This window comes from Typopeltis vanoorti, chromosome 6, assembly GCF_054136105.1.
Source record: "Typopeltis vanoorti isolate ZY-2024b chromosome 6, IOZ_Tvanoo_1.0, whole genome shotgun sequence".
Lineage (NCBI taxonomy): Eukaryota > Metazoa > Arthropoda > Arachnida > Uropygi > Thelyphonidae > Typopeltis > Typopeltis vanoorti.
In genome coordinates, this window is record NC_143554.1 from 14,584,555 (window position 1) to 14,611,667 (window position 27,113).

Genomic DNA, 27,113 nt, shown 5'->3' on the forward strand with positions numbered 1-27,113 from the left:
ATTTAATGCAAACCACCTCATACTGGCAAAAGATAATATTATAATTATTATTAACAGACCTCTATGGAGTCCAGAGAATCATCATGGGAGGTCCCATTCTCACAGGAACAGCTCACCACACCTTGACTTAAATGCATTCATTGTCCCTGCACTCACACTCTCAGATAATGAATTCCTCACCCACCACTCTATGCAAAAAATTTGCTCTTCACCTCCTTGCTCACACTCATCTTATAGAGCTTTGAGGGATGGCCTCTCATCCCTCCCCGTCTCCAGATATTTGCTCTATGAAAGCTCTCATCCATGTTAATCTGGTAATTACACCTTACCAACTTACATGGCTCGTCCATACCTCCCCTCTTCCTTCTATCCATTATGCACTGTAATTTGCATTCCCTCAATCTGTCCTCATATTCCATTCCAAGAAACAAGAAACCAACTTAATGAAATGTCTCTGAAGTGCACCAAAAACGGGAGAGATAGAGAATGCACCAAGCATTTTTAGGTCGGTTTTGGGGCATTGTCCTACATGTGAGAACAGTAGTGGCAGCTACACATATAAACAAGTAATGTCTTGGGTAGATAAAACAAAGCATTTTCAGAGACTAAAAAAGTGAAGATTGGTGAGATTTAAGTCAACTGAAAAAGATAGGGTTTTTTTTTTTTTTTTTTTTTTGAGACACAGGTGTACCAAAGGTCACTGAAAGTGATGGCAAAATCATTCTTGCAAGAAATAAGAAAGGACCGTGTTTTGATCAATTGAAGTTGACCTAGGGTATATCAAAGGTCACTGGAAGTGATGGCAAAATTGTTCTTGCAAGAAATAAAATGTGTTATGTTATGGTCAACTGAAGTTGACCTCCCTTGTTGTCACTATTACTTAATGACAGCCAAGCATAAAATTAAAATATAATGGCTAGATTATATTCAAGGTGTACTAAATTAACCATAATACAGGTTCATGCACCCACAAATGGTAAAGATCTTTAAAAAAATTAGATCTTTTATAAATTACAGAAATGTATAGAACAAGTACTAAACATGACATGATTATTCTTATTCTTATGTGTGTGATAGTAACAACAAAGTTGGCCAAAGAAATGCTGAAGATGGATGAGCTGTAGATAATGAAGAATGTGGTTGAAGAAATAAGAATGATGACTTACTGATAACATTTTGTGAAATTAATTACCATCTGAGAGGAGGAAGTTTATTTAAACAAAAAGGCAATATAAAATTACCTGGGTATCACCAGATATCATAAACAAACTTATCAAGGTGATCAATGGTAATTTCAAGAACTTGCTCGTAGTTCTTAAAGTATAAGGTGAGGAGTTGACATAAGATCTAATCATCACTTAGTGATGACCAAACTTAAGACTATACAGGAATAAAAGAAAATTTTAAATGAATTAAATAAAGGAAAATTGTTCTGTTATGATTAAAAAAAAAAAAAAAATCAATTTCAAATTTGGAAAATGAGAAGCTAGAAAATGAGAAAGAAGAAATCCCAAAAGGCATGATAGAAAAGAAATTAAAAAAAAAATGATAATATATAATAAGGTGGCAAGAAACTGGTTACTAAGAAAGGATAGAAAAAGGAATAAAAATAGGTTATCAAACGAGATCTGGAAACTTATGGAGAAAAGGCATAAAATTAAAATTCTATTTTCAAATGCTTAATCTCAGAGAATTAAAAAAAAGTTTTTCCCCCCTTTTTAATGTTGTTCCTACCCACAAAAGATTATATGCAAACCTATAATGCATTTCTAGTGTGGGTGGGGTTAAGGATGTGTTTTTTTTCCCACTTATTTATTTACATAGTCTGGAAACACTGCTCTAGAGACCAAACATGTAATTTATTCAAGCCACTTCAGGCATCCAATAAGTGGGACAATGGTCTCACAACAGGCGATGAAATTCATTCACCACCTAAAGAAAATTAACAATTATCCATGCCCATGGTGGGATTCAAATCCACAACCTGTTGGTTGGAGAGTGGATATGCTAACCACTCAGCCAACCAGGCCAGCAGTAATTTCAGCAATTACAGAGAAAAGGATAAGTTAGTTGAAAGGTCTATAATGTGGAGAGCACAGCAGAAGAACAACAACAAAAGGCTGCAGCATGAGAACACATCAAAAAATGGTATGAGGTAACAAAGAAAATATGTTCTGAAGAAAGGAAGCAAGTAAATGCTATAAGGGATAAAAATGGCTTTCTGCTAGCTGAAGTGGATAACACTGATGGAAGATGAAGAACACTTAGATGAGATTTTAAATGTAGAAAACAAAAACTGACATGATAAATAAATTCAATAATGGTATTATCACCTATAAGCAGAGGTTTAAATATTGCATTAAAACCAATATCTAAAATTGAAATAATAAATGTAACAGAGCAGATAAAAAGTGGAAAGGCATGATATGATAATAATATAATAATCTTATCTTAAATACTTAAAATAACTAAAGAAATTGCAATTCAACTTTAACAATGTGTTTGGAGACCAAAAAAGATAACCAGACAATGGAAAGAACAATGATAATTGTAATTCTAAAGAAAGGAGAACTCTTTAAATATGAAAACTGGAGGGGGATAAGTCTACTGCCAGTACAATCAGCAAAGGTTTTCTGAAAAATAGGATTAAAAGTGAAACAGAAAAATCATTAAGACATGAACAAGTTGGTTTTAGAACAGGTGAAGAAAGTATTGTGCATTGTTTTTAACTTGAGGAATTATACAGAACAAAATATGGAACACAATCTCATTATGCCAAAATTTTATAGATTTTACCAACATATCTGTCAGTACTGAAAGAGAAACATCATGGATGATTATTAGAAAGCGATGTAACTCCTGAAAAATATGTGGAAATAATAAAAGAAATGTATAAAGGAAATAAAGGCTACGTTATTACATAGCAAACATCAGAATGGTTTGAGATAAGACTAGCGTGAGGAAGAAGGTAAAATTTACAAGTAACAGAAGAGAAATTAAATGAAATCCTATCACAGCTGGAAGATGTAGGTTATGTAGACAATGCAGTTCTGAAATCATCAAAATATATTGACTATAAGAAAACTGCAAACATTGCATAAACCAGTTGAAAAAAGTTAGTCTTAAAAATGAATATGAATAAAACAAAAGTTCTTAAACTGAACAACAAATACCAGAAAGAAATTAAAATTTATAAAATGCAATAGAAGATTTTAAAATTTTACATATGAGAGCGGGTTGCTTAAGGGTCAAAGCTATATAACTGAGAGGAGACCTCCACATAGCCTTTAAAGGAATGCGGAGAACTGACCAGGGCTTCTGACCTAATGTCCATTTCTCACCGTCTCATTGCGCACCCTGTTGGGTATCTACCTGGATACTGAACGGACGAGGATGGGTAGGTAATTTTGCATTTAGCTGACCAAAATTGTATTCTTATTGGCTTAAACCAAAATATTAAATGGTACAACACGACAGAATTACATGCCAGCTCGGGTGTTGCCCGGTTAAACAAGGCCCCTGTTGTTTTTACCAGGGAACCTGTAAAAGCTGTATAACTGAGAGGAGAACTCCACATAGCCTTTAAAGGAATTCGGAGAACACAGCAAACAGCAAAAACTCAGCTAGTGAAACAAACGCTAAAACACAACACAACTCAATATCACCAGAGTTCAGGATCGGTACTATTAACATAAGAAGCCTGAATGGCAAAGAAATGGAGCTAGCTGAGGAATTGAATAAGTACCAGATCGATATAATAGGGGTGACTGAAACAAAAAAGGCAAAAACTGGTGAGATCTTTCTGAGAATAAATACAAAATGTTATATTCAGGCAATGACAATCAAGGAAAAGAAGGAATAGCCATAGTATTCAACACCAAATATGAAGCTAATCTTCTTGAATGGCAGGCAGTCTCAAGTAGAGTGATGTGGGCAAAAATCAGAATGGGGAATTGGACAATGAGACTTATTTGTGCCTTTGGTCCCAAAGAAAGTTCTACTATAGTAGAAGTGGAGGAATTTTTTGAGGCTTTTAGAGAAAGCAACTGACACAATGAAAAAGGAAAAGTTGGTCCTTGTTGGGGATCTAAATAGCAGAGTAGGAAATCACTGTCAGACATACAAAACTATTTTGGGAAAATTTGGAGAAAAGAGCAAAGCTAATAATAATGAAAAATACCTGTTGGATTTCTGCTCAGGACATATCTAAATAGCAGAGTAGGAAATCACTGTCAGACATACAAAACTATTTTGGGAAAATTTGGAGAAAAGAGCAAAGCTAATAATAATGGCAAATACCTGTTGGATTTCTGCTCAGGACATGGACTGGTTATTACTAACACCATGTTCCAACATACAAATGTGAACATATTCACATGGTGAGAAGAGGCAAGGAATAAGAAAAGTCTCAATGACTATGTTATTGTTGATAGTGATGTTTTCTCCCTGGTGCAGGACACTAGAGTGTACAGAGGATTTGAAACTAGAAGTGATCACAATTTAGTCTTGAACAGGATAAAATTGAATTTCATATTAAAACGATTAACAGGTAAGAAAGTTTTAAAGCGAATAAAAGTTGAGCAGCTCTCAGATGTGAACTGTAGACAAAAATACACAAACATTATTGAAGAAAAAATGAAACAGTTTGAGAACAGGAACCAAACTTGGAGATTCAGTGGCAAGCCTTGAAGAAAACCCTCATTGATGATTCAGCCAGATAGGCATGTGGTGAGGTTGTCTGCAAGGATAGAAAAATCAGAATACCATGGTGAACACAGGAAGTTAAAGAGGCAGTGAAGGGGAAAAAAAAGCATATCAAAATTCCGGGCAAATAAGTCAGCTGGTGCTCTTAGAGAATACAGAGACAAATGCAAGAAAGCTAAATACTGTGTAAAACTAGCTAAACAAAAGTCATGGGAGGACTTGGCAAGAGCATAGAAAATAAATAACAAGAAGGTAGTAAGATATTCTGGAGGTTGTTGAAGAAGCTTAGAAATGGAGGAAAGAGTGCTGTAAAAGGAGTTAGAGATGATAAAGGTGACATGAAAACTGGATAAAAAGATATCCTTGAAGTATGGAGTAATTACTTCGAAAAATTGCTAAATGAAACAAGCAGTGATAGCACAGTGGTAAAAAAACACTCAACAGGCATACAGTCAGGAATACATATTCATATTTGAAGTAGAAATAGAGTGTTCCTAGTAAAATTTATGCAAGTATACTTGAGAAACGGTTCAGAAGAATTGCGGAAGAAAAGCTTGGTGAAGAACAAGTTGGATTCAGGCCAAATAGAGGCTGTCAGGATCAGATCTTCACTTTACGACAAATAGATGAGAAAACATGGTAATATAACAAAGATCTGTTTTTAAGTTTTGTCGATCTGGAAAAGGCATATGACAAGGTGCCAAAAGAGAAGCTATTCCAAATGCTACAGTTATATGGTGTTTATGGGGCATTATATAAAGCAACACTTAGTCTTTATTTGAGTTGTAAGTCACCGGTTAGAAATAGGGGAAGTACAGGAAGATGGTTTAATGTTAAATCTGGTGTGAGACAAGGATGTACATTATCTCCTCTGTTATTCATTATCTATATGGATCACATTATGAAGGAAAGTGGTATTAAACATGATATCAAAATTGGAGATGTTAATGTCAGCTCTTTGATTTATGCGGAGTTATATTCTAAATAAATCTAATAGTGTTCTGACTAATTTCTCTCTTATTCCATATGAATTTATTCAATTGACTTCCCACGATACCAGCTTTGCTGATTCTGTTGTCTATTTCTATATTTAGTTTACCATCTTCACTAAAAATTGTGCCTAAGTAGCTGAAATGTTTTACTTGTTCCACAGGTTCTCCATTCACAGCACAGTTGACATTTTCAATGATTCTGCCTATTTTCATTGTCTTTGTCTTTTTATTGCTGACCTTCATATCATATCTATTACAACAGTTATTCAATTTAGTCAGAGAATCTTGCAGGCTTATATCAGATTTATTTAGAAGTATAACATCATCAGCATAAAGAGCTGATATTAACATCTCCAATTTTGATATCATGTTTAATACCACTTTCCTTCATAATGTGATCCATATAGATAATGAATAACAAAGGGGATAATGTGCATCCTTGTCTGACACCATATTTAACATTAAACAATCTCCCTGTACTTCTTTCAATTCTAACTGCTGACTTACAACTCAAATAAAGACTAAGTATTGCTTGATATAATGCCCCATTGACACCATATAACTGTAGCATATTGAATAGCTTCTCTCTTGGCACCTTGTCATATGCCTTTTCCAAATCGACAAAACTTAAATATAGATCTTTGTTATATTCCCATGCTTTCTCCACTATTTGTTGTAAAGTGAAGATCTGATCCTGACAGCCTCTATTTGGCCTGAATCCAGCTCGTTCTTCAACAAGCTTTTCTTCCACAATTCTTCTCAACCGTTTCTCAAGTATACTTGCATAGATCTTGCCAGGAACACTCAGTAGGGAAATACCTCTGTAATTCTCATATTCAGTTTTATTTCCCTTTTTATATATGGGTACTATGAGAGCTCTATTGCAATCATCGGGAATTCGTCCCTCTGTCCAGGCTTTCTGAACTATGCAGTGCAGCCACTGTAAGACCTTTATACCACCATACTTCAGCATTTCTGGTCGAATATCATCTACTCCTGCTGCCTTTCCACATTTCAAGCCTTTGGTGGCTTTTTCTACTTCAAGTATGGATATGTATTCCTGACTGCATGGCTGGTCAGTGTTTCTTACCACAGTGTTGTCATCACTGCTTGTTTCATTTAGCAGTTTTTCAAAGTAAATACGCCATACTTCAAGGATATCTTTTTCTCCTGTTTTCATGTCACCTTTATCATCTCTAACTCCTTTTACAGCACTCTTCTACAGCCTCCATTCCTAAGCTTCTTCAACAACCTCGAGAATATTTTGCCACCTTCTTGATATTTATTTTTATTATTCTTGCCAAAGTCCTCCCATGACTTTTGTTTAGCTAGTTTTACACAGTGTTTAGCAATCTTGCATTTGTCTCTCTATTCTCTAAGAGCACAAGCTGAATTATTTGCCAGGAACTTTTGATAAGCTTTCTTCTTTTTCTTCACTGACTCTTTAACTTCCTGTGTCCACCATGGAGTTCTAATTTTTCTATCCTTACAGACAACTTCACCACATGCCTCTCTAACTGAATCAATCAGGGATTTCTTCAAGGCTTGCCACTGAATCTCCAAGGTTTGGTACCTGTTCTCAAACTCTTTCATTTTTTCTTCAATAATCTTTGTATATTTTAGTCTACACTTCACACCTATGAGCTGCTCAACTTTTATTCGCTTTAAAACTTTCTTACATGTTATTCTTTTCAATGTGAAATTCAATTTTATCCTGCTCAAGACTAAATAGTGATCACTTCCAATTTCAAATCCTCTGTACACTCTGGTGTCCTGCACCAGTGAGAAAACATCACTATTTACAATAACATAGTCAATGAGACTTTTCTTATTCCTTGCCTCTTCTCTCCATGTGAATATGTGCACATTTTGATGTTGGAACATGGTGTTAGTAATAACCAGTCCATGTCCTGAGCAGAAATCTAACAGGTATTTGCCATTATTATTAGCTTTGCTCTTTTCTCAAAATTTTCCCAAAATATTTTTGTATGTCTCACAATCACTTCCTACTCTGCTGTTTAGATCTCCAACAAGAACCAACTTTTCCTTTTTCATTGTGTCAGTAGCTTTCTCTAATGCCTCAAAAAATTCCTCCACTTCTAACTTAGTAGAACCTTCTGTTGGACCATAGGCACAAATAAGTCTCATTGTTCAATTCCACATTCTCATATTTGCCCAAATCACTCTACTTGAGATTGACTGCCATTCAAGAAGATTAGCCTCGTATTTTGTGTTGAATACTATGGCCACTCCTTCTTTTCCTTGAATGTCATTGCCTGAATATAAAATTTTGTATTTATTGCTCAGAAAGATCTCACCAGTTTTTGTCTTTTTTGTTTCAGTCACCCCTATTATGTTGATCTGGTACGTATCTAATTCCTCCGCTAGCTCCATTTATTTGCCATTCAGGCTTCTTATGTTGATAGTACCGATCTTTAACTCAGGTGATGTAAAGTTCGGGTGTGTTTTCAGATTTGTTCCGGTAGCTGACTTTCCGCTGTTCACCCTGGTTCCTTGGCAAAAACAACAGGGGCCTTGTTTAACCGGGCAACACCCCAGCCGGGATGAAATTTTGTCATGTTGTACCATCATTTTTTTTTTTTATATTGGTTTAACCAATAAGAATACAATTTGTTGGCTAAATCCTTAGTTGCCAGCACATCCTCGTTTGTTCAGTATCCAAGTAGATACTCAACAGGGTGCACCACGAGAAGGTGAGGATTGGACATTTGGTGAGAATCCCTGGTCGGTTCTCCGCATTCCTTTAAAGGCTATGTGGAGGTCTCCTCTCAGTTATACAGCTTTGACCCTTAAGCACCCCTTTTTTTCCCTTTTTTTTTGTTATATAAATTAGCTAGCTTTTATCAGACATGTTGGTAAGCAATTTTTTGGAAATAAGAATATGCTTGTGGATATTATCACTAGAGCAGGCCAGTTTCATTTTCAAGCATTTCAAAGATATATTGTTCTTTGATATTTACTTGTAATTAGCAATACTATCCCATTTGCAGATTAGCTGATCTCTGTTCATGAGCCTGAAAATGAATAAAAACAAACCCCTACACATTCAACTTCGTAATTGTTAATATAATGAACTTTCACTTTATTGAATTTGTAGGGACTCTTAATTACAGTTAACTTTCACTACTTCAAACTCCTGAGACCAAATAACTTGTTACAGTAAATACTTTGCTATAGTATATTTCTTTTAGCACTACATGGAACCTATGAAGATTTGGTCAAGATTTTTCAGCAGGTTGTTATAACTGTGTCAACTATAGTGAAAGTCAACTGCAGTTACAGTAGAAGTAGTGAATTATAACTGGAATAGCATTGATTCTGTGATTGGAACTGATCGCAGTTCTCTGGTCCAAGACCCACTTGTTACCTTGGTGGTGTTTTAATGAATGATCAAAGAGAGTGCTGAAGTGTTTTTTGCACCACCCAAACTTAAATCAGAATGACTGTGTTTCCATAGTCAAAAATTTAAAGAGAGTCTTGTCCTGATAAATGGCAAGCATTACCCCCCCCACCATTTATTTTTATTATATTTATTTCTTTTATCATTTCTTTCCATCTGTTGTACAGTGTCACTCTAGTCCATGGCCCATATTTGTTGAATGGAAAAACAATCCATTGTTGTTCCTCCACCTTTTGGCTGTTTGTGCAATGATGATAATCTGTTAGATTCAGAATGAAATATCCACATTCATAAATCATTGCTGATCTCTTATATCTACAAGTTTCTAGTGATCCATTACTATGTCACAAGTGCCATCAGTAACTCATATTACTTATATTTTATTCTGTTCTTGTTCATCAGTTTCCCATGTGAGTTCATTTTGACATGGAAGATGCAATGATTGAAATTGCAATAACATCTTTCCTTACACCCCCCTGCAATTTCTGCATTCAAATCTCCCTAAGTACTTTCTTAAGTGCTTCACTCTCATCCAAAAAAAAAAAAAAAAAAAAAAAAAAAAAGGTCACTGTAATCATGTTTGGTATTGAATATTAATACCTGTTTCTTCCTACCCCAATTCTTACTGGCTGAATAAATTATTTTTTTATAGAAATATCTCACTTGTTTAGTCAGTAACTCCAAATATGTGACATGATATCTCTCTAATTCCTCTGCTAGCACCACTTGTTTTACATGCTTCTTATGATAATGGATTTTGTTCAGGTTGAAGCTGTTCTAGTAACTAAGTAAATAATGGGCTAAGTACCAAACTGTTAGCCTATCCTTAAGTTGCCTGTCAGTTTTCCATATTACAAATAGTTTACATGGTGGTCTTCATCCAGTTATCCATCTATAATTCCCTTGGGTAATCTATGTTAGATACTCCTATGTGTTCTTATTCTCTTAGGTTTTCATATGCATTCTTAAGGGATCCATCCATCCTTAATTATCTTCATTGCTATTTTGCGAGTTGCCTTTTTTTTTTTTTTTTTGTATGAATTTCTTTCTCTCACTTCTAATTCAAGGTAAAGTTGATTATGTACTTACATAACATTCATCCTTTTCTTGATGACACAGAATAAGAAGTACTGCAGAACTGCAGGAAATGGAAACGTCTGATTACAGAAGTGCTTATACTAAATGTATCACTTTATTAACAACTATTTATCAAATACAATATCAGATCTACCAGAAAACTAGATACAGCTTTGCAGATGTAGTGAATACAATTCAGTTGCTTGATAAAACTATAAATAACAAAGCCATGTAGGAGGATAAAATAAAGCTACTTGACAAAGATTATATAAAAAAAGGGTAATAGTCTTATGAATAATTGTCAAGAAAAAATTCAACATGATGCCAATAGAAAAAGATTGGCAAAACATGTAGGAGGATAAAATAAAGCTACTTGATAAAGATTATATAAAAAAAGTGTAATAGTCTAACAAAGCCATTTCATTTCCAAAAACACAAATTACATTAATATGAAAATATTACTGTAATTTTTGAGCTATTATAATATTAAAATGTTATTAATGAAAGAAACTCACCTTAATCTTTTAAAACACTGAATATTTCTATCCCACACAAACTTGATACAATGATAGGTAAAATATTTGTAACACATCGGCTAAAAGGAAGCAAATTGCCATGTTTAAAATAAGTAATGAAAGATGTTTTACACATTCACAAATTTCAAAAATTTTTGAGACCTTTAAACATGTTCATGCCAGTAGGGATGAAATGGGTTATTATTGAACTTGTCTGTGGGATGGAACGAATGAATAAGCTACCTCCTGCTTTCTCTTTGCATTGGAGCAGGAGCCATGAACTGAATTCTGCATGTTTTTCATTAAAACTATAGAGGAGAAAGAACCTATTGGTTTAAGAATATAAAAATTATCAATAACAAAACAATTTCTATAACTTAGATGTTGTATTACATTAACAAAATAATGAAATGCATCACATTAATAATTTCAGTAATTGTAATATTTTAATAATGATTTTTTAATTCCTTGAAATAGGATAACCTTATAGGGATAACTCCTCAAATAAAAAAAAAATTAATTAAAACTATGGCATCCCCCACAAGACAATTATTAACAGATTTGTAAAAGTGAGCCAGAATAATGCAGAAGGGACATGAAATATAGTTGGAAATGAACTTCCAACATGACTCTATAAAGCAACCTGCATGAACATGTTAAGTTAGTCAAATATGAAATACATTGTTTTTTCAAGCAATAAAATTTTCAAATCTAGTGAGGAAATATGAAATCTTTTCTGAAAGGCTTATACTGCTTGATACAGCATTTATATCCATAATAACTTAAACAGTAGAAAAGTAAATGCAACAAACATATACATTATGGTGGTGATTATAATGGTAATTAAATAGTAGACTCATTAGAACTACCAAGATTTTGAGAATGTCCATGATAGAAATTAAGGCATCTTAATTTCTATCATGGACATTCTTAAACATGGACCATCAGCATCAGTTCTTTACAGGCATGTGGAAGTTCCCTTCATGTTACATACCTGTAGAGAACTGATGCTGATGACCCAATGTCTATTCTTCACCTTCTTGTGGTATCTTCAATTAGTTATCTGCATGGATTCCATACTGGCTTAAACCACAGACAAATATGACAGTACAACATGGTCAAATGTCACACACAGCAAGGCACTGCACAACTAAACAAAGCTTGCTCATTATGAATAATTAAGGAGACACATTGCCATGTGTATGAACTTAGTTTAATTAAATTAAAATAAAATTCAATGTTTCAAGCTTCGTATCAAGGTCATCTTCAGGAATACATATATACTAGATCACAAGTTATTCATACATACTATGGTAAGCCGAGACAACTGTTTGGTCAACCATTAACCATAGCATAACCTCTGGTGGAAAATAGATAAGTAAAAATAAAACAAAATATATACGAAATTATTTAATTTTACCTTGATTAATTTAATTTAATATATAAAAATAAAATAAAATACAAAATCTAGTTCTATTAGTAAAACTAGATCAGTAGTGATTTGTTTCTTATAGTCCTATAAGATATCTTCTTCAAATTCCTGTTTGCTATGTTCTCAGGCAATGTGTTGTTATCCAGTTGGATTTCTTTTCTTCTGGTGTTCACTACGTGGTTATTCTTCTCTTTCTGAATATTATGTGGGTAGCAGGTGAGTCAACCAGATCCTTGAGACTTTTAGGCCATCATTTTTGTTGAGATTTGGTTGGATGATGACCAACTTGGTTAGTCAACAAAATCTCAAAAAAAATGAAAGACTAGTTCATATATATGTGTGTGTCGGCGTATAGGCCGACCGAAGTATAAGATGAGGCCTAAAGTTTAGGCTATTTTTAGGTTTTAAGCTTATGTTGGTTGTATAAGACGACCTCCCAATTTCTTCATTCTTGTATTAGTGCAACATTAGGTATTGTTGTTATATCAGTTATTTTTATATCTATGCATATCTGTTATTTTTTTGCATAGCATAGATTTAGTATTTATGCAAATTACCCTAATTAAAAGTGATTAGCCCCAATTTTAATTAATTATTAATTTTGCATTTTTTAAAAATTTTTGGATTATTAAAATTGTAATCATTTAAAATCATGGAACCAGCGACAAAAACGAAGAAAGTATGAAGTAACTGTGCTGCTGCAAGAAAGTTTGACATAATTGAGAAGATGGTAAGAGAATAGAGGAAGAAAGAAGATATTTTAAAAAAAATACCAAAGAAAAAATGTGCGATGAGAATGGGGATCACCCGATGGCTGCAACTGGAAAATCACATTGCAGAATGGGTATTCGAATAGGCAGAATGGTTATCTTGTTACAAGAAATATGATTAGAGCATATGCACTAAAATAGTCAAGATTAAACCCAGATGAAAGTATAGAATTTCAAGCTACTTCAGGTTGGTGTAATCGTTTCATGAACAGACAAAATCTGGTAATACGACAAAAAACGAAAATTGCTCAAAAACTACCAGCAGATCTTGACCACAAACTGGCCAGTTTCCATAAATTTATTATTCAGTTGAGACAAGAACATAAATTTCTATTGTTACAAACTATAATCAACTGAATCCAATTATATTAGACAAAGAACAGAGCGCGTACAATACATGCATAGAATTCGGGGGCAGAAGTCCTCCTCTATATAAGGAATTGTGCTTCTATCCCACTCTACGATATGGTTTGTTCATGAGAAATTAAAAGCTAGATTTTTCTTCTCTGTTATTATTGATGTCACCAATGTCTTCTTTTTGCCTAATTTCAAGGCTCCTTGAAGTCTGGCCAATGTAATTCAAGCCGCAAGAGCAGGGTATGTTGTAAACTCCAGCATATTTGAAGAAAGGATGGCTATCTTTTGGAGATCTTAAGAATTGCCTAATTGTTTCTGTTTGTTTGAAGGCCACTCTTATTTTATGTGGTCTAAGGAGTCTTGCAATCTTATTCGAAACTGTCCCTAAGTATGGAATGACGATGGTAGAAATATAACGTATGTCATCTCGTTGTCTTTGTGGGGGGTCAGAGAAAAGTATCTTGTGGACGACTCATCAAGGAAATCCATTCATGGTAAGGTTATTAGATATCAGGGATAGTTCTTCCTGGAGGTTTTGTTGATCTGTTGTAAGGAGAGAGGCACGGTTCTTCAGTATGTGTGCAATGCTAAGTTTCTGAGAAATGTGGTGGGAGGAAGTGAAATGTATATAACATCCTGTATTGGTAGGTTTGCGGTAAACTGAGAGGTTGATATACCACCATTCGTTAATAACAGAAAAGAAAAAATCTGGGTTAGCTTTTCATTTCTCAAGAACGAACCATATTATAGAGTGGGATAGAAGCACAATTCCTTACATAGAGGACTTCTGCTCCCGAATTTTTAAAGAAGCCACAGCAGTTGCCCGCTGTATACAAAACCTTAACAGGAACCAAGGACTAATCTTGCCCGTGATCTGTAAGACCCTTATTAGATTTCTTAACTCACCAGAACTGAATTACAGTGCCAACTATAGAACATTCCTAAATAACAACAAGTGAGATCATGCATGCTCTGTTCGTTGTCTAATAAATTTCTATTGTCAAATATTGGAAATATTGATGAAACTCCTATGAGCTTTGATATGATAAGCAATAAAACAGTGGAGTCTAAAGGTAGTAAGAGTGTACTAGTTCGAAGTACAGGTCATGGTTTATGGTTTTGTTGTCATGTTTGGCTGATGGAAACAAGTTAAACCAGTGATCATCTTCAAATGTAAAACTAAACCTAAGATAAAATTTCCTTCAGGTGTTTTTGTACATTTTCACGAAAAAGGATGGATGGACGAAAATGGTGTGAAATTATGGATAAATAATGTGTGGAACATGCGACCAGGCGGTATAATGAAGAAATGCAGTTTATTAGTAAGAGATATGTTTCGTAGTCATTTAACTGAAAATACTATAAGTCTTCTAGAAAACAATAACACAAAAATTGCTGTTATATCAGGTTGTTTAACTTCTATATCGCAACCACTAGATGTCTGCTTGAACAAACCACTTAAAGATCACATGTGAGAAGAGTGGAATAATTGGATGTTGACTGATGAAAAATCATTTACAAATGGTGGATCTATGCGCACTACATCACTTGATATGTTGTGCAATTTGGTGATCAAAACATGGAATAAAGTAAAAGTAGAGAATGTAATAAAATCATTTAAAAAGTAAGGTATCTCTAATCTTATGGATGTTATGGAAGATGATCTGTTGTGGGAAACTGATGACGATGAAAACGAAATCAATTCACCGGATTCGAGGGATCCATATGATGATCATTTAAACAATGAATCTGAAGAACTATTTTCAACAAACGATGAAGAAAATTAACATGAAAATTGAGGTTAATAATTATTTGTTTTTTAAGACATACATCTATTGTAATATTTTAAATAAATTTATGGAACAAAAAATTAATCTGATTTGTTTATTATAAACACTGCCTATTTTCTTATATAATCATGTATTGTAACTACCTAAATGTTCATCCAAGAAATTAAGCTTCCCTTTTTATACTCGTCATATAAGACGACCCATGATTTCAAGGGGTTTTCGTAGTATTTGGGAGTATATATATCTTATGTATTAAATGCCGACATATACAGTATATACAGGGTGTTCGGGATAAATTTGACAGTTTCGTAAGGAAAAAGAAAATCTTCTTTGTATCTATTAAATTTAATGAATTGACAAAAAAACATTACAGGCAGAGTTAATTACAATACTATCAACAAGATTTACTCAAAATAACCACCATTAGCATCGATCACAGCTTCAATTCTGCTTCGGAACCTCGAACAAGCTGATGCTACAGTCTCCCTGGGAAGGGCCGCAAAAACTGTTTTAATTTTATCCATTAACTGGGCTTTTGTATTACTGGAAGTGCGATTGGTGTCTTTTTCAACTGCGCCCCATACAAAATAATCCATGGGGTTAAGGTCTGGGGAGTTTGGAGGCCAAACATTTGGACCGGTGAAGTCGTAGAAATTTTCAGACAACCATTTTTGACTTTTCCCAGAGGTGTGGCAAGGGGCCGAATCCTGCTGCCATACATACGGCCTACCATTGGCTACCCTTGTTATCCAGGGCTTGACTACAGTTAGCAACTCCACGAACAAAGCCCGAATTCCAATGCCAGGGTTCTTCAACACCTGTTCCTGCAGATTTGCGAGGAATTCTGCTGTACGAACGCAATCAGATCGTCTGCTAGGGATCTTTCTTCTTGCTACATCCTCGTAGTCACCATTGCAAGTCTCTAGTTCATGCCTGATTGTTTTTACTGTATTCAGGGAGCATTGGGCAGCAGTCGTAATATCCTTATTTTGATGGCGGGCACGAATCATCATGATACAAGTTATTCTCTTCCATGATTCAGGTGGGTTCCAGCTATCCATCCTTTCTGACATCTTGTATATGAATGAAGAAGGGTCCAAACTTTTAAATGAAGAGAAGTGTGTGTTAATACATGTAACTTACGGAAAAATATAATTAATTATAAATATGTCAAATTTATCCCGAACACCCTATATATATATAAGGAATTGGGTAGGTGAGAGAAGAGAGTCTTTGTGAAACTCCAGCATTTGTTATATACTTATATGATAAGTAACCATCCACCTAGCAGTCCAAATGATGGGAGTTTATTTAACAGGATTTTCTGCCAGACCCAATAAAAAGCCTTAGCATTATCAAGGAAAACCACTTGGGACTTTTTCCAAACTTTTTCATGGTATTTGTCCAGATGTGAATGACATAAGTGAGTAAATCACCTGTTGCTCAACAGTGACTGAATCCATACAAGCAGTCATTTATTAGCAGAGAGCCTTCAAGCATAGCAGTTGAAGCTTGACAGCTCTTTTCATTATTTTGGAAAGAACCAGAGTAAGAGAAATTGGATAGTGTGAGGGTATACATTTGTAATCCTTTTTATGATAGGGACTAGTTTCCAGACTGCAAGACAGATACAGTGTGTAAAACGTTAAGAGTGTAAAAAGATGACATAAAATGGGAGTCAACTCTGGAGCACAGACCTTTAGGACTATCGGAGGAATGCCATCAGGACCAGAAGACTTTCTGGTATCCAATTTTGGCAAAATTTTCCTGATCTTATTCTGATGAACTGGGCAGAAGTTGGGACCAATGGCCTGGCTAGAGACCAGAATGCATGGCTCCCATTTTGAGAGGATTCGAGTTTCCTGCTTTTAGCTTTCTTAAATTCTGGACATGTTGATAGTTTCCTTTCATCCATTCCAAGTTTTGGTATAAACAATGTAGGTGGATGGGGTTTTGGATGCAAGCCAGTTATGCTATGCGTGATTCTTCTCTTGTACAGCTTTGGCACACATGTGGGAGAATCACGACCAGGGGATGGAAACTTTGGGAATGGGAAATAAATTTTTTCAATGCCAATAAGAATTATTTTGGTGATACATTCATCATGCAGGTTTGGGCCAGATGGCTAGAAGCAATAATCCATCCAAAGAAATGTGGCAAGTAATTGCATAGATCATCCCACTTGGCTTTCTTGTAATGCTATACAATGCGTGGAGTGATTGTGTTTGTGTTCATCAGCATGAGACTGTGGTTTGAACTACCTTGAGAACAGACTACATTCACAATGTACTTGGATGGGTCACTAGAGAGGAAGAGGACCACAGTATTTGGAGAGTGGTTGGGGTTGTCTAGTATTCTAGTAGGCTTGTGTACTATTTGTGTAAGGTCTTTGATGATAGCAAATGACTTAGCCTCTCTACCTGCTTGATCTGTTCAGTTGGAATAGGAGAGCCAGCTGGTAATGAGAAAAGTAAAGTCTCCAAGGAAAATGACCTCATTGTTAGGAATGTTGGATTGAAGAATATAGACTTTTAAGGAAGGGAAAATTATAAAATAGGGATAGAGAATTATTAAAAAAACTTCTTTTTTTTATAATTCCCTATCCATGCACTGTCTCCACTCTGTCATTTTTCTTCTAGTTATTACCGTTATCTTCTACCTTGTTCCTGCTGCATACAAGTGAGATCTGGCTGAGCTCGTACATGTGACATGGCAAAGGTACCTTCTGAAATCTTGTTCACAGCATTCAATGGGGTATCACAAGTCCCTTTAACTAGGTGTGGGCAATTTGTTCTATTACTCCATGTGTTCATGGGACTAAAGCAGTGAAAATTGATGATTTTCCTAGGGTCAAATTTGCACTGTTCGGCAAGCTTTCAGATATCGTCGTTTAGCATCGAGTAGCTGTTTCTGAATGAAAGTTCAGTACAATGCTAGTATATTTTTTATTCTCTGCCTCCATAGTGTCTTGGACTGACATGGCGATGAGGGTACATTCACTGGAATTTTGGGAAGTAGGCACATTAATGTCTGGAAGTTGACTGTGAGTCTTTGGGCTTTTTTTTCTAATGCATCAATTTTATGCGAGAAAGTATTATCAAGCATAAGGCACTGTTCTAAGCTGTCCATGTGCTTTACAAGATTTAGAAATGGTTTAACGGAAAGATAAAACTCCTGACAAACCTTAGACAAAAGAATGGATAACTGAAGTTGGTCAGGAGTTCTATTGCCAATGCGTTAATATTTACACAATTAGCATGCATCAACTGGCAGCAAAAATATCACTAAAGGCACTTTTTCTTGTCTGTAACCTCCAGCTTGCAACTATGGCACTTCCAAAATTCAGCTGGCCTGTGAGATTTAGCAAGATTCATACCAATCTGTCAACACTTGGATTTGTCGTGGCCATCTTTGCTTCATGCTGAAAGTATAGTAAGTACATGGTGCACAAGTGTTTGCTTTAGCCAATATTAAAGTGGAAAAAATCTTTTTATTGAAGACCTCAGAGTACTTGAGTTCTTCAGCTCCTTTAGCTCTATTGCCATACCGTTATTTGGGATGGAGAACTGGGTAAAAAAAAAACACTTTAAATAGTGATAAAATTAAACAGCACAAAATCTACAGCACCACACCTTGGAATATTTTTATAATATGAGCCCAGCTGGAGTAAAACTGGGTTCTAGTTAGAGCTGAGGTTATCCACTGCACTTATTTTGGTACTGATGCATGGTATTCTGTAGTATCACTATGTCAAGCACATCAGGAAGTCCTGCCACATTGTAGTATGTGGGTTCTGGAAGCCCTATAATCATTATATTCCTGGGAACAGCAAAGTCGTTACGGGTTCTACCATTTCAATTTGAAGTTCTGCTGTTCCAGGGTTGTGCTTAGCATTCAGGTCTCCTGCTACTAGCACTGCTTGGTTTGTGTCTAGAATTTCAGTTAAGTCTGCTTCCAATAACAGTTTGTTTGGAGAGTTGTATACAGAATATATTTTCAAGGGACTTGCATTTACAGTTTGAACTTCCGTTCTCCATGATTTCTCTGTTGGTAGTGGTGGAATTTTCAATTTCATTGTATTCTTTACTAAGCTTGACAAACATGGTATGGCCACGTTTGTCAATGAGGAAGAGAACAAGGGGATCATCCCCCCCCCCTCAAAGAGTGTGGTAAGCAAGGGTATTAGGACTACATTTTTTTCTTGAAGGGTGGTGAATGAATGGAATAGGTTGCAAGTACTTCATTAGGGAGTGAATTTAGCTAAAGATATGGTAAGTATTGTGCAAACAGTGATTAGAGTGAATCTCCCACAATGAGTCTTTGATCCCATTGGTGATTTCCAAGAAGTAATAATAATGTAGTGAATTTTCGACAAAACAGTAATGAGGTTGCAAGGCATGGCTTGGAGTTCACTATAATGCTGTTTGCTACAGTGAGAAATAACTAATGCTACTAAATTCAGCAACACATATTTAAAAATATAAAACATATTTCAGTAGAAAAAAAAAAGACTTACAGATTCATAACCCATACATGACTGATTTTCAACCAAAATTTTGTGTGAAGGAACGTAGGTCAATTCATATGGCAAAGTAAAGGCAACGGGCTGAATAATAATTCTCTCCACAGTCTTCTGACCATGACAATCCTGGAATTTAAATACATTTTTATAAATTAATAAAAAAGAAATTTATTAATATTGCAATACATTTTTGGTCAACTATATAGAACTCATAACATCAGCTTATAACAGGATAATTCTATTATTCTGGAATTCAGATAGCCACTGTTCAAAAATGCACAGATCTGTGATTAGTTACTGTGCATATACTCTTTGATCACACATCAGTTATAGTTATGCTTAGTCTGTTCAATGCCACTTCTTTTGCTTAGGGTATGTGGCTGCAAAATTAACAGTTGCATGTCTTCAAATTTCAAGATAGTTTGTTTTTAATTTTTCCACCTTACCTTCTGTGTTAGGCTTAATAGCTAGTAATGGACAAGTAACTTGGTTTTCTGGCATAATTACTATGAGAACTAGACTTACAGAAATAAATAACTATAGGGTAAGACTCATTAACTGATAGAATTGTCACAAAAAGCAGTAGAGAAGATACAACATCTGAACACTTTACCAACCACTGTTTGTTTTTCTTAAAATGGAAACAACTGATAACAATATAGCTAGTAACACATCTTACTAGATATTTTGTTACTAGATACATCATGTGCATTATGGCTGTCACTGTGTATTGGTATAACAGAGGTCTTGCGAGTTCACATATAAGGCTCTGGTTTCTGTTCAATGAGTCATGTGAATAAATCACTTCAGAATACTTTTCTAGGAATAAACAACCTAGCAAAAATCTTCTCTTACAAGCATGCCATGGAAGCATACACTGAATCTAAATTATGATGTTTTCAGAAAGATGTGTGCAGTAAGACACTCATCACCTATATGTTCTTTCTTCTTATGAATTTCAAAACTTCTCCCTGTCTGATTGATGTAAACGTTGTGACATGAATATGAACTCTTATATAGCCGAGGACAGTGTTTTCGGAACTTTCAGTACCTATGTATCACTTTTAAAATCTTCATAACATAGTATACTCCCTCTCTGGCAAAGGCAATTTGGACAAAGTTATAATAATATTTCACCAAACATAAATAATTATTATAAAGGTATTAATTTTTTTTTTTTTTTTTTTTTTTTTTTTTTTTTTTTTTTTTAACGGGGTGCTTAAGGGTCAAAGCTGTATAACTGAGAGGAGACCTCCACATAGCCTTTAAAGGAATGCGGAGAACCGACCAGGGCTTCTGACCTAATGTCCAATCCTCACCTTCTCGTGGTGCACCCTGTTGGGTATCTACTTTGATACTGAACGAACGAGGATGGGCTGGCAATTTGGGATTTAGCCGACCAAATTGTATTCTTATTGGTTAAACCAAAATAAAAAATGATGGTACAACATGACAAAATTTCATGCCGGCTGGGGCGTCGCCCGGTTAAACAAGGCCCCCGTTGTTTTCGCCAGGGAACCAGGGCGAACAGCGAAAAGTCAGCTACTGGAACAAATCTGAAAACAAACCCCAACTCAACATCACCAGAGTTAAAGATCGGTACTATCAACGTAAGAAGCCTGAATGGCAAAGAAAGGGAGCTAGCTGAGGAATTAGATAAGTACCAGATCGACATAATAGGGGTGACTGAAACAAAAAAGACCAAAACTGGTGAGATCTTTCTGAGCAATAAATACAAAATGTTATATTCAGGCAATAACAATCAAGGAAAAGAAGGAGTAGCCATAGTATTCAACACAAAATACGAGGCTAATCTTCTTGAATGGCAGTCAGTCTCAAGTAGAGTAATGTGGGCAAATATGAGAATGGGGAACTGGACAATGAGACTTATTTGTGCCTATGGTCCCACAGAAGGTTCTACTAAGGTAGAAGTGGAGGAATTTTTTGATGCTTTAGAAAAAGCAACTGACACAATGAAAAAGGAAAAGTTGGTCCTTGTTGGGGATCTAAATAGTAGAGTAGGAAATGATTGTGAGACATACAAAAATATTTTGGGAAAATTTGGAGAAAAGAGCAAAGCTAATAATAATGGCAAAAATCTGTTGGATTTCTGCTCAGGACATGGACCGGTTATTACTAACACCATGTTCCAACATAAAAATGTGCACAAATTCACATGGAGAGAAGAGGCTAGGAATAAGAAAAGTCTCATTGACTATGTTATTGTTGATAGTGATGTTTTCTCCCTGGTGCAGGACACCAGAGTGTACAGAGGATTTGAAATTGGAAGTGATCACTATTTAGTCTTGAGCAGGATAAAATTGAATTTCACATTGAAAAGAATAACATGTAAGAAAGTTTTAAAGCGAATAAAAGTTGAGCAGCTCTCAGATGTAAACTGTAGACTAAAATACAGAAATATTATTGAAAAGAAAATGAAAGAGTTTGAGAACAGGAATCAAACCTTGGAGATTCAGTGGCAAACTCTGAAGGAAACATTGATTGATTCTGCCAGAGAGGCATGTGGTGAGGTTGTGTGCAAAGATAAAAAAATCAGAACTTCCTGGTGGACAAAGGAAGTTAAAGAGGCAGTGAAGGAAAAGAAGAAAGCATATCAAAAGTTCCTGGCAAATAAGTCAGCTTTTACTCTTACAGAATACAGAGACAAATGTAAGAAAGCTAAACAGTGTGTAAAACTAGCTAAACAAAAGTCATGGGAGGACTTTGGCAAGAATATAGAAAATAAATATCAAGAAGGTGGCAAAATATTCTGGAGGTTGTTGAAGAAGCTTAGGAATGGAGGAAAGAGTGCTGTAAAAGGAATTAGAGATGATAAAGGTGAAATGAAAACAGGAGAAAAAGATATCCTTGAAGTATGGAGTAATTACTTTGAAAAACTGCTAAATGAAACAAGCAGTGATGACAGCACAGTGATAAAAAACACTGACCAGGCATGCAGTCAGGAATACATATCCATACTTGAAGTAGAAAAAGCCATCAAAGGCTTGAAATGTGGAAAGGCAGCAGGAGTAGATGATATTCGACCAGAAATGCTGAAGTATGGTGGTATAAGAGTCTTACAGTGGCTGCACTGCATAGTTCAGAAAGCCTGGACAGAGGGACGAATTCCCGATGATTGGAGTAGAGCTCTCATAGTACCCATATATAAAAAGGGAAATAAAACTGAATGTGAGAATTACAGAGGTATTTCCCTACTGAGTGTTCCTGGCAAGATCTATGCAAGTATACTTGAGAAACGGTTGAGAAGAATTGTGGAAGAAAAGCTTGGTGAAGAACAAGCTGGATTCAGGCCAAATAGAGGCTGTCAGGATCAGATCTTCACTATACGACAAATAGTCGAGAAAGCATGGGAATATAACAAAGATCTGTATTTAAGTTTTGTCGATTTGGAAAAGGCATATGACAAGGTGCCAAGAGAGAAGCTATTCAATACGCTGCAGTTATATGGTGTCAATGGGGCATTATATCAAGCAATACTTAGTCTTTATTTGAGTTGTGAGTCAGCAGTTAGAATTGAAGGAAGTACAGGAAGATGGTTTAATGTTAAATCTGGTGTGAGACAAGGATGTACATTATCCCCTCTGTTATTCATTATCTATATGGATCACATTATGAAGGAATGTGGTATTAAACCTGATATCAAAATTGGAGATGTTAATGTCAGCTCTTTGCTTTATGCGGATGATGTTATACTTCTAAATAAATCCGCTACAAGTCTGCAAGATTCTCTGACTAAATTGAATAGCTGTTGTAATAGATATGGTATGAAGGTCAGCAATAAAAAGACAAAGACAATGAAAATAGGCAGAATCATTGAAAATGTCAACTGTGTTGTGAATGGAGAACCTGTGGAACAAGTAAAACATTTCAGCTACCTAGGCACAATTTTTACTGAAGATGGTAAACTAAATATAGAAATAGACAACAGAATCAGCAAAGCTGGTATCGTGGGAAGTCAATTGAATAAATTCATATGGAATAAGAAAGAAATTAGTCGGAACACTAAATTAGCTGTATACAAGACTGTGTTCAAACCAATTTTAACTTATGGATCTGAGAGCTGGGTCAGAAGTAAAACACTTGACCAAAGACTAGAGACCGCAGATATGAGAGTCCTGAGAAAAATTAGAGGCGTGAACAGATGGCATCAATGGCAATATCATATTAAAAATGAGGATATTAGGAAAGAACTTGACATTGTCAGCATCCAGGAATGCGTTAGCAGAGCTAATCTCAGATGGTATGGTCACTTAAATAGAATGGGAGAGGAAAGATTAGCAAAACAAGTGTTCTCTGCCAGGTTGGCAGGAAAACGACCCAGAGGAAGACCAAGATATAGGTGGATTGATACGGTACAAAGTGCCTTAGACGATAGAAATATAAGATCTGATAATGTTGGAGTCTTGACAAGTAACAGACTGATTTGGAGGAAAATTGTAGATAGGAAGTTAGTAATGATGTAATTTTTTCATGTAGTACTGTCATATCCTGTACACCCCTTGAGGGTACATGGCAGGAATTTGATGATGATGATGATGATGATAATTTTTTAACACTTGCATTATAATAAATTATAGACAGGTGAAACAATTTTTTAGTTTTTAAATACATATTTAATTATACGAATCAAACATACACATTGTAGAAACAAAAAATGCTTAATGAGATAAATGAAACTGCTTTTGTTAGGAAAAAGTTAGTCTGGTGAAATCTGGTCCTATATTTGTCATTTTTAGCCATAGGTGGGGGCTCCACATCAAGAAGAAGGCTTCTTCTTTCTTCCTTTTATGTCCACAAGCATAAAACATCCAACACTGCAAAGATGTGAACTAGGGAAGGACAGAAATCTTATGAAGCTTATGACTTTTTCTGAACGGGATATTGGTTATCGAGTTTGACCTTTTAATACAAATGGTTCAAACCACACAATTGGACAATCATACCATCAACCAGACAAGGCCCTAACAGAAGTCAGTTGATATAGGCCAAGACACACATTCTGTTTAAAAATTCCTTTAGATTTTTTAGGTATTAAAAAATTAATTATAGAATATGCCTGCACTTATCTGCAACAAATGTATGTAAAGGGAAACAAAATTTAAGAAAAGTGTCATGTACTCCCTAAAGATCTTTCATGTACCCATGAGGATACGTATACCACACTTCGGGAAATACTGCCCTAGGATATTTGATAGACACACTGTTTTTAGGCAAATGTAAGAAGTTTTGTAAGATGTGGGCTATCATTATTCAAAAGCTAAAAGAAGATTCCACGAACACTGGTAACAAAAAGGGTGCCCTTATAATTAATTCCTGGAAGCAAACGAGTTAGTTTATCTGAGGAACAAGAGTCGAAGTTTTGTTTCATCACTCTTAATCCTTAAAGCACAGATTTTTTTTTTTTTTTTTAAGTTGTTATGATGCCTAACTTTTGTTGAAGATGGCAAAATGAGTTGGCATATAGGTGAGGGCAATTTCTGATAAGGACATCTAAAAATAATTGATCATCCTTCTCAATTTTTGGCATAAACTTAATCTCGGAGGTGGTGATTATTCAGGAAACATACAAAGTATTCTAGGTATTTAACCTTCAGTGATGAGTTAAAAATATGTATCTCATCTTTAATGGTGTATAAATAACAAAAAAAAAAAAAAAAAGGAAGAAAGATTGCAGCACCTTCCTTGCAAACACTCAAACGCCAAAGTAAACTTACAGCTTAATTAAAGCTAAAATTTCACAGTATTGTATATATCACCATGTTTCACCATCAACAGAAAAATCAAAAACTATGGCCTTTAAAGGTCAAGATCCAGCAAGAACTAAAATAGTAATAGATAACAAGATCTTAGAACAGGTGAATTCATTTAACTACCGAGGATGTATGATCACATATGAAAATGAAAAAGATATAAACGTACAAACTGCAAAATATTTAAAAATAACAAGTGTAATTAACTATATATGTAAACCAAAACTAGTTCAAAAACAAACCAGACTAAAAGTATACAATATATTAGCCCTACCAGTCTTAATGTATGGAAGCGAAATCTAGAAAATAAAACAAAAAGACAAAGATTAATAACAGCAGAAATGAAGTTTATGAGAAAAACTGCAAGGAATATCCTATTTGATCACAAAAGAAACAAAGAAATTATGAAAGAATTAAACCAAGAACCAGTAATAGAAAACAATTAAAAAATATAAACATAAATGGATGGAACACGTTCAAAGAATGAAAACAGAAAGATTATCAAAACAAGCCTTAAAGTACAAGCCATTAGGAAAAAGAAAACCAGGACGTCCTCTTAAACGATTCAACGATGACTTCAAAGGCCAGAACAGGCCATGCTAGGCCTAAATCCTTGATATGCATGATGATGACCATGTTTCTATCCCAAAAACAACACATGTACACCGCATGGAAAGATGTTAACGGACACTATAGTAGGAGGAACAAACAGCCATGGTGCCTGCCTTAATAAGATGTAGGACTTCCTTTCGCTTCAGGACTGCAGCAATCCTATGGGGCATACTTTCCACAAAAGCTGGATAGCGATCAATAGAAAGTTTGGACCATTCTTCCTGTTGGCATGTAATGAGGTCCTGGACTATTGTTTATTACATTACATTATTATATATAATGCAAATATATTATTACGTGACACTTCAAGAGAGTCTAAGGGACTCATCGAGGGAGGACACCTATTTTACAACTCGTCTCCACCACTCAATCTACCAACTACAATGAACTGCAACTACCACATCATCTACACCAACGTCATCTATCACCGACCACAACCACTGGTATTTTCACATAAGACAGTGCATTGTCTTGCTGAAAGAGACAATGGTCAGCAAGACTGTGTGTCAACACTGTATCATAAGTCTGCTGCCATAACTGCCTGGTTTGTGGTCATGAACAAAAGTAATGAAGAGGTATCGGAACATTCAGTGTCCAGAATGTTCCGATACCTCTCGAAGTTCAATGTTCATGACACCACAAATAAAGGTCAGAGACCAAAACAGAACCATACTACCATCAAGTTGCCACCTCTGAATTTCATAGTTGGGGTTACACACTCTGATAAAAGATATTTACCAGGCATCTCCCATTCCCATCCACACCTCTGCTCAGTAGATGGTGTACTGTGATTCGTCACTCCATAACACAGTTTTCTGATCTTCCATGTCCCACTGCACAAGCTCTTTGCACCACTGAAAACTACACTGCATGTCGGGTCAGATAATGCAAGGCTTGCATACTACTGTCATGCCATGGAAACCCATGTTGTGAGGCTGAATGTTTTTGTGCAGATTTGTGTTCCAATTGATGCCCTGAACACTGCATTCAATGTGTCGGCTAATGCATGACGGTTTTTACATATTATCTTTTGTAACACCCTACAGTCATGTTCGGTGAGTGTGGTGAGTCATTCACTGTGGGTAGCACTTACAGTTGAATACCTGAGCTTCCATCTCAGTATGGTATCACTGATTGTTGACCTGAGATG

The 27,113-nt window shown here is 35.3% G+C and overlaps 1 protein-coding gene across 4 annotated transcripts in view; it reads right to left on the reverse strand.

The window, feature by feature from the left end:
• The window catches only part of LOC150105306 (polyamine-transporting ATPase 13A3-like), a 479,234-nt gene that overhangs the window by 358,650 nt on the left and 93,471 nt on the right, over positions 1–27,113 (reverse strand). For all 4 annotated transcript variants that reach the window (XM_090394686.1, XM_090394683.1, XM_090394684.1 and 1 more), the window contains 2 exons: positions 19,575–19,706; positions 10,710–10,789 (listed from right to left, as the gene is read on the reverse strand). In XM_090394686.1, the coding sequence (XP_090250812.1) occupies positions 10,710–10,789; positions 19,575–19,706 (212 nt within the window). The remainder of the gene's footprint in view (positions 1–10,709; positions 10,790–19,574; positions 19,707–27,113) is intronic.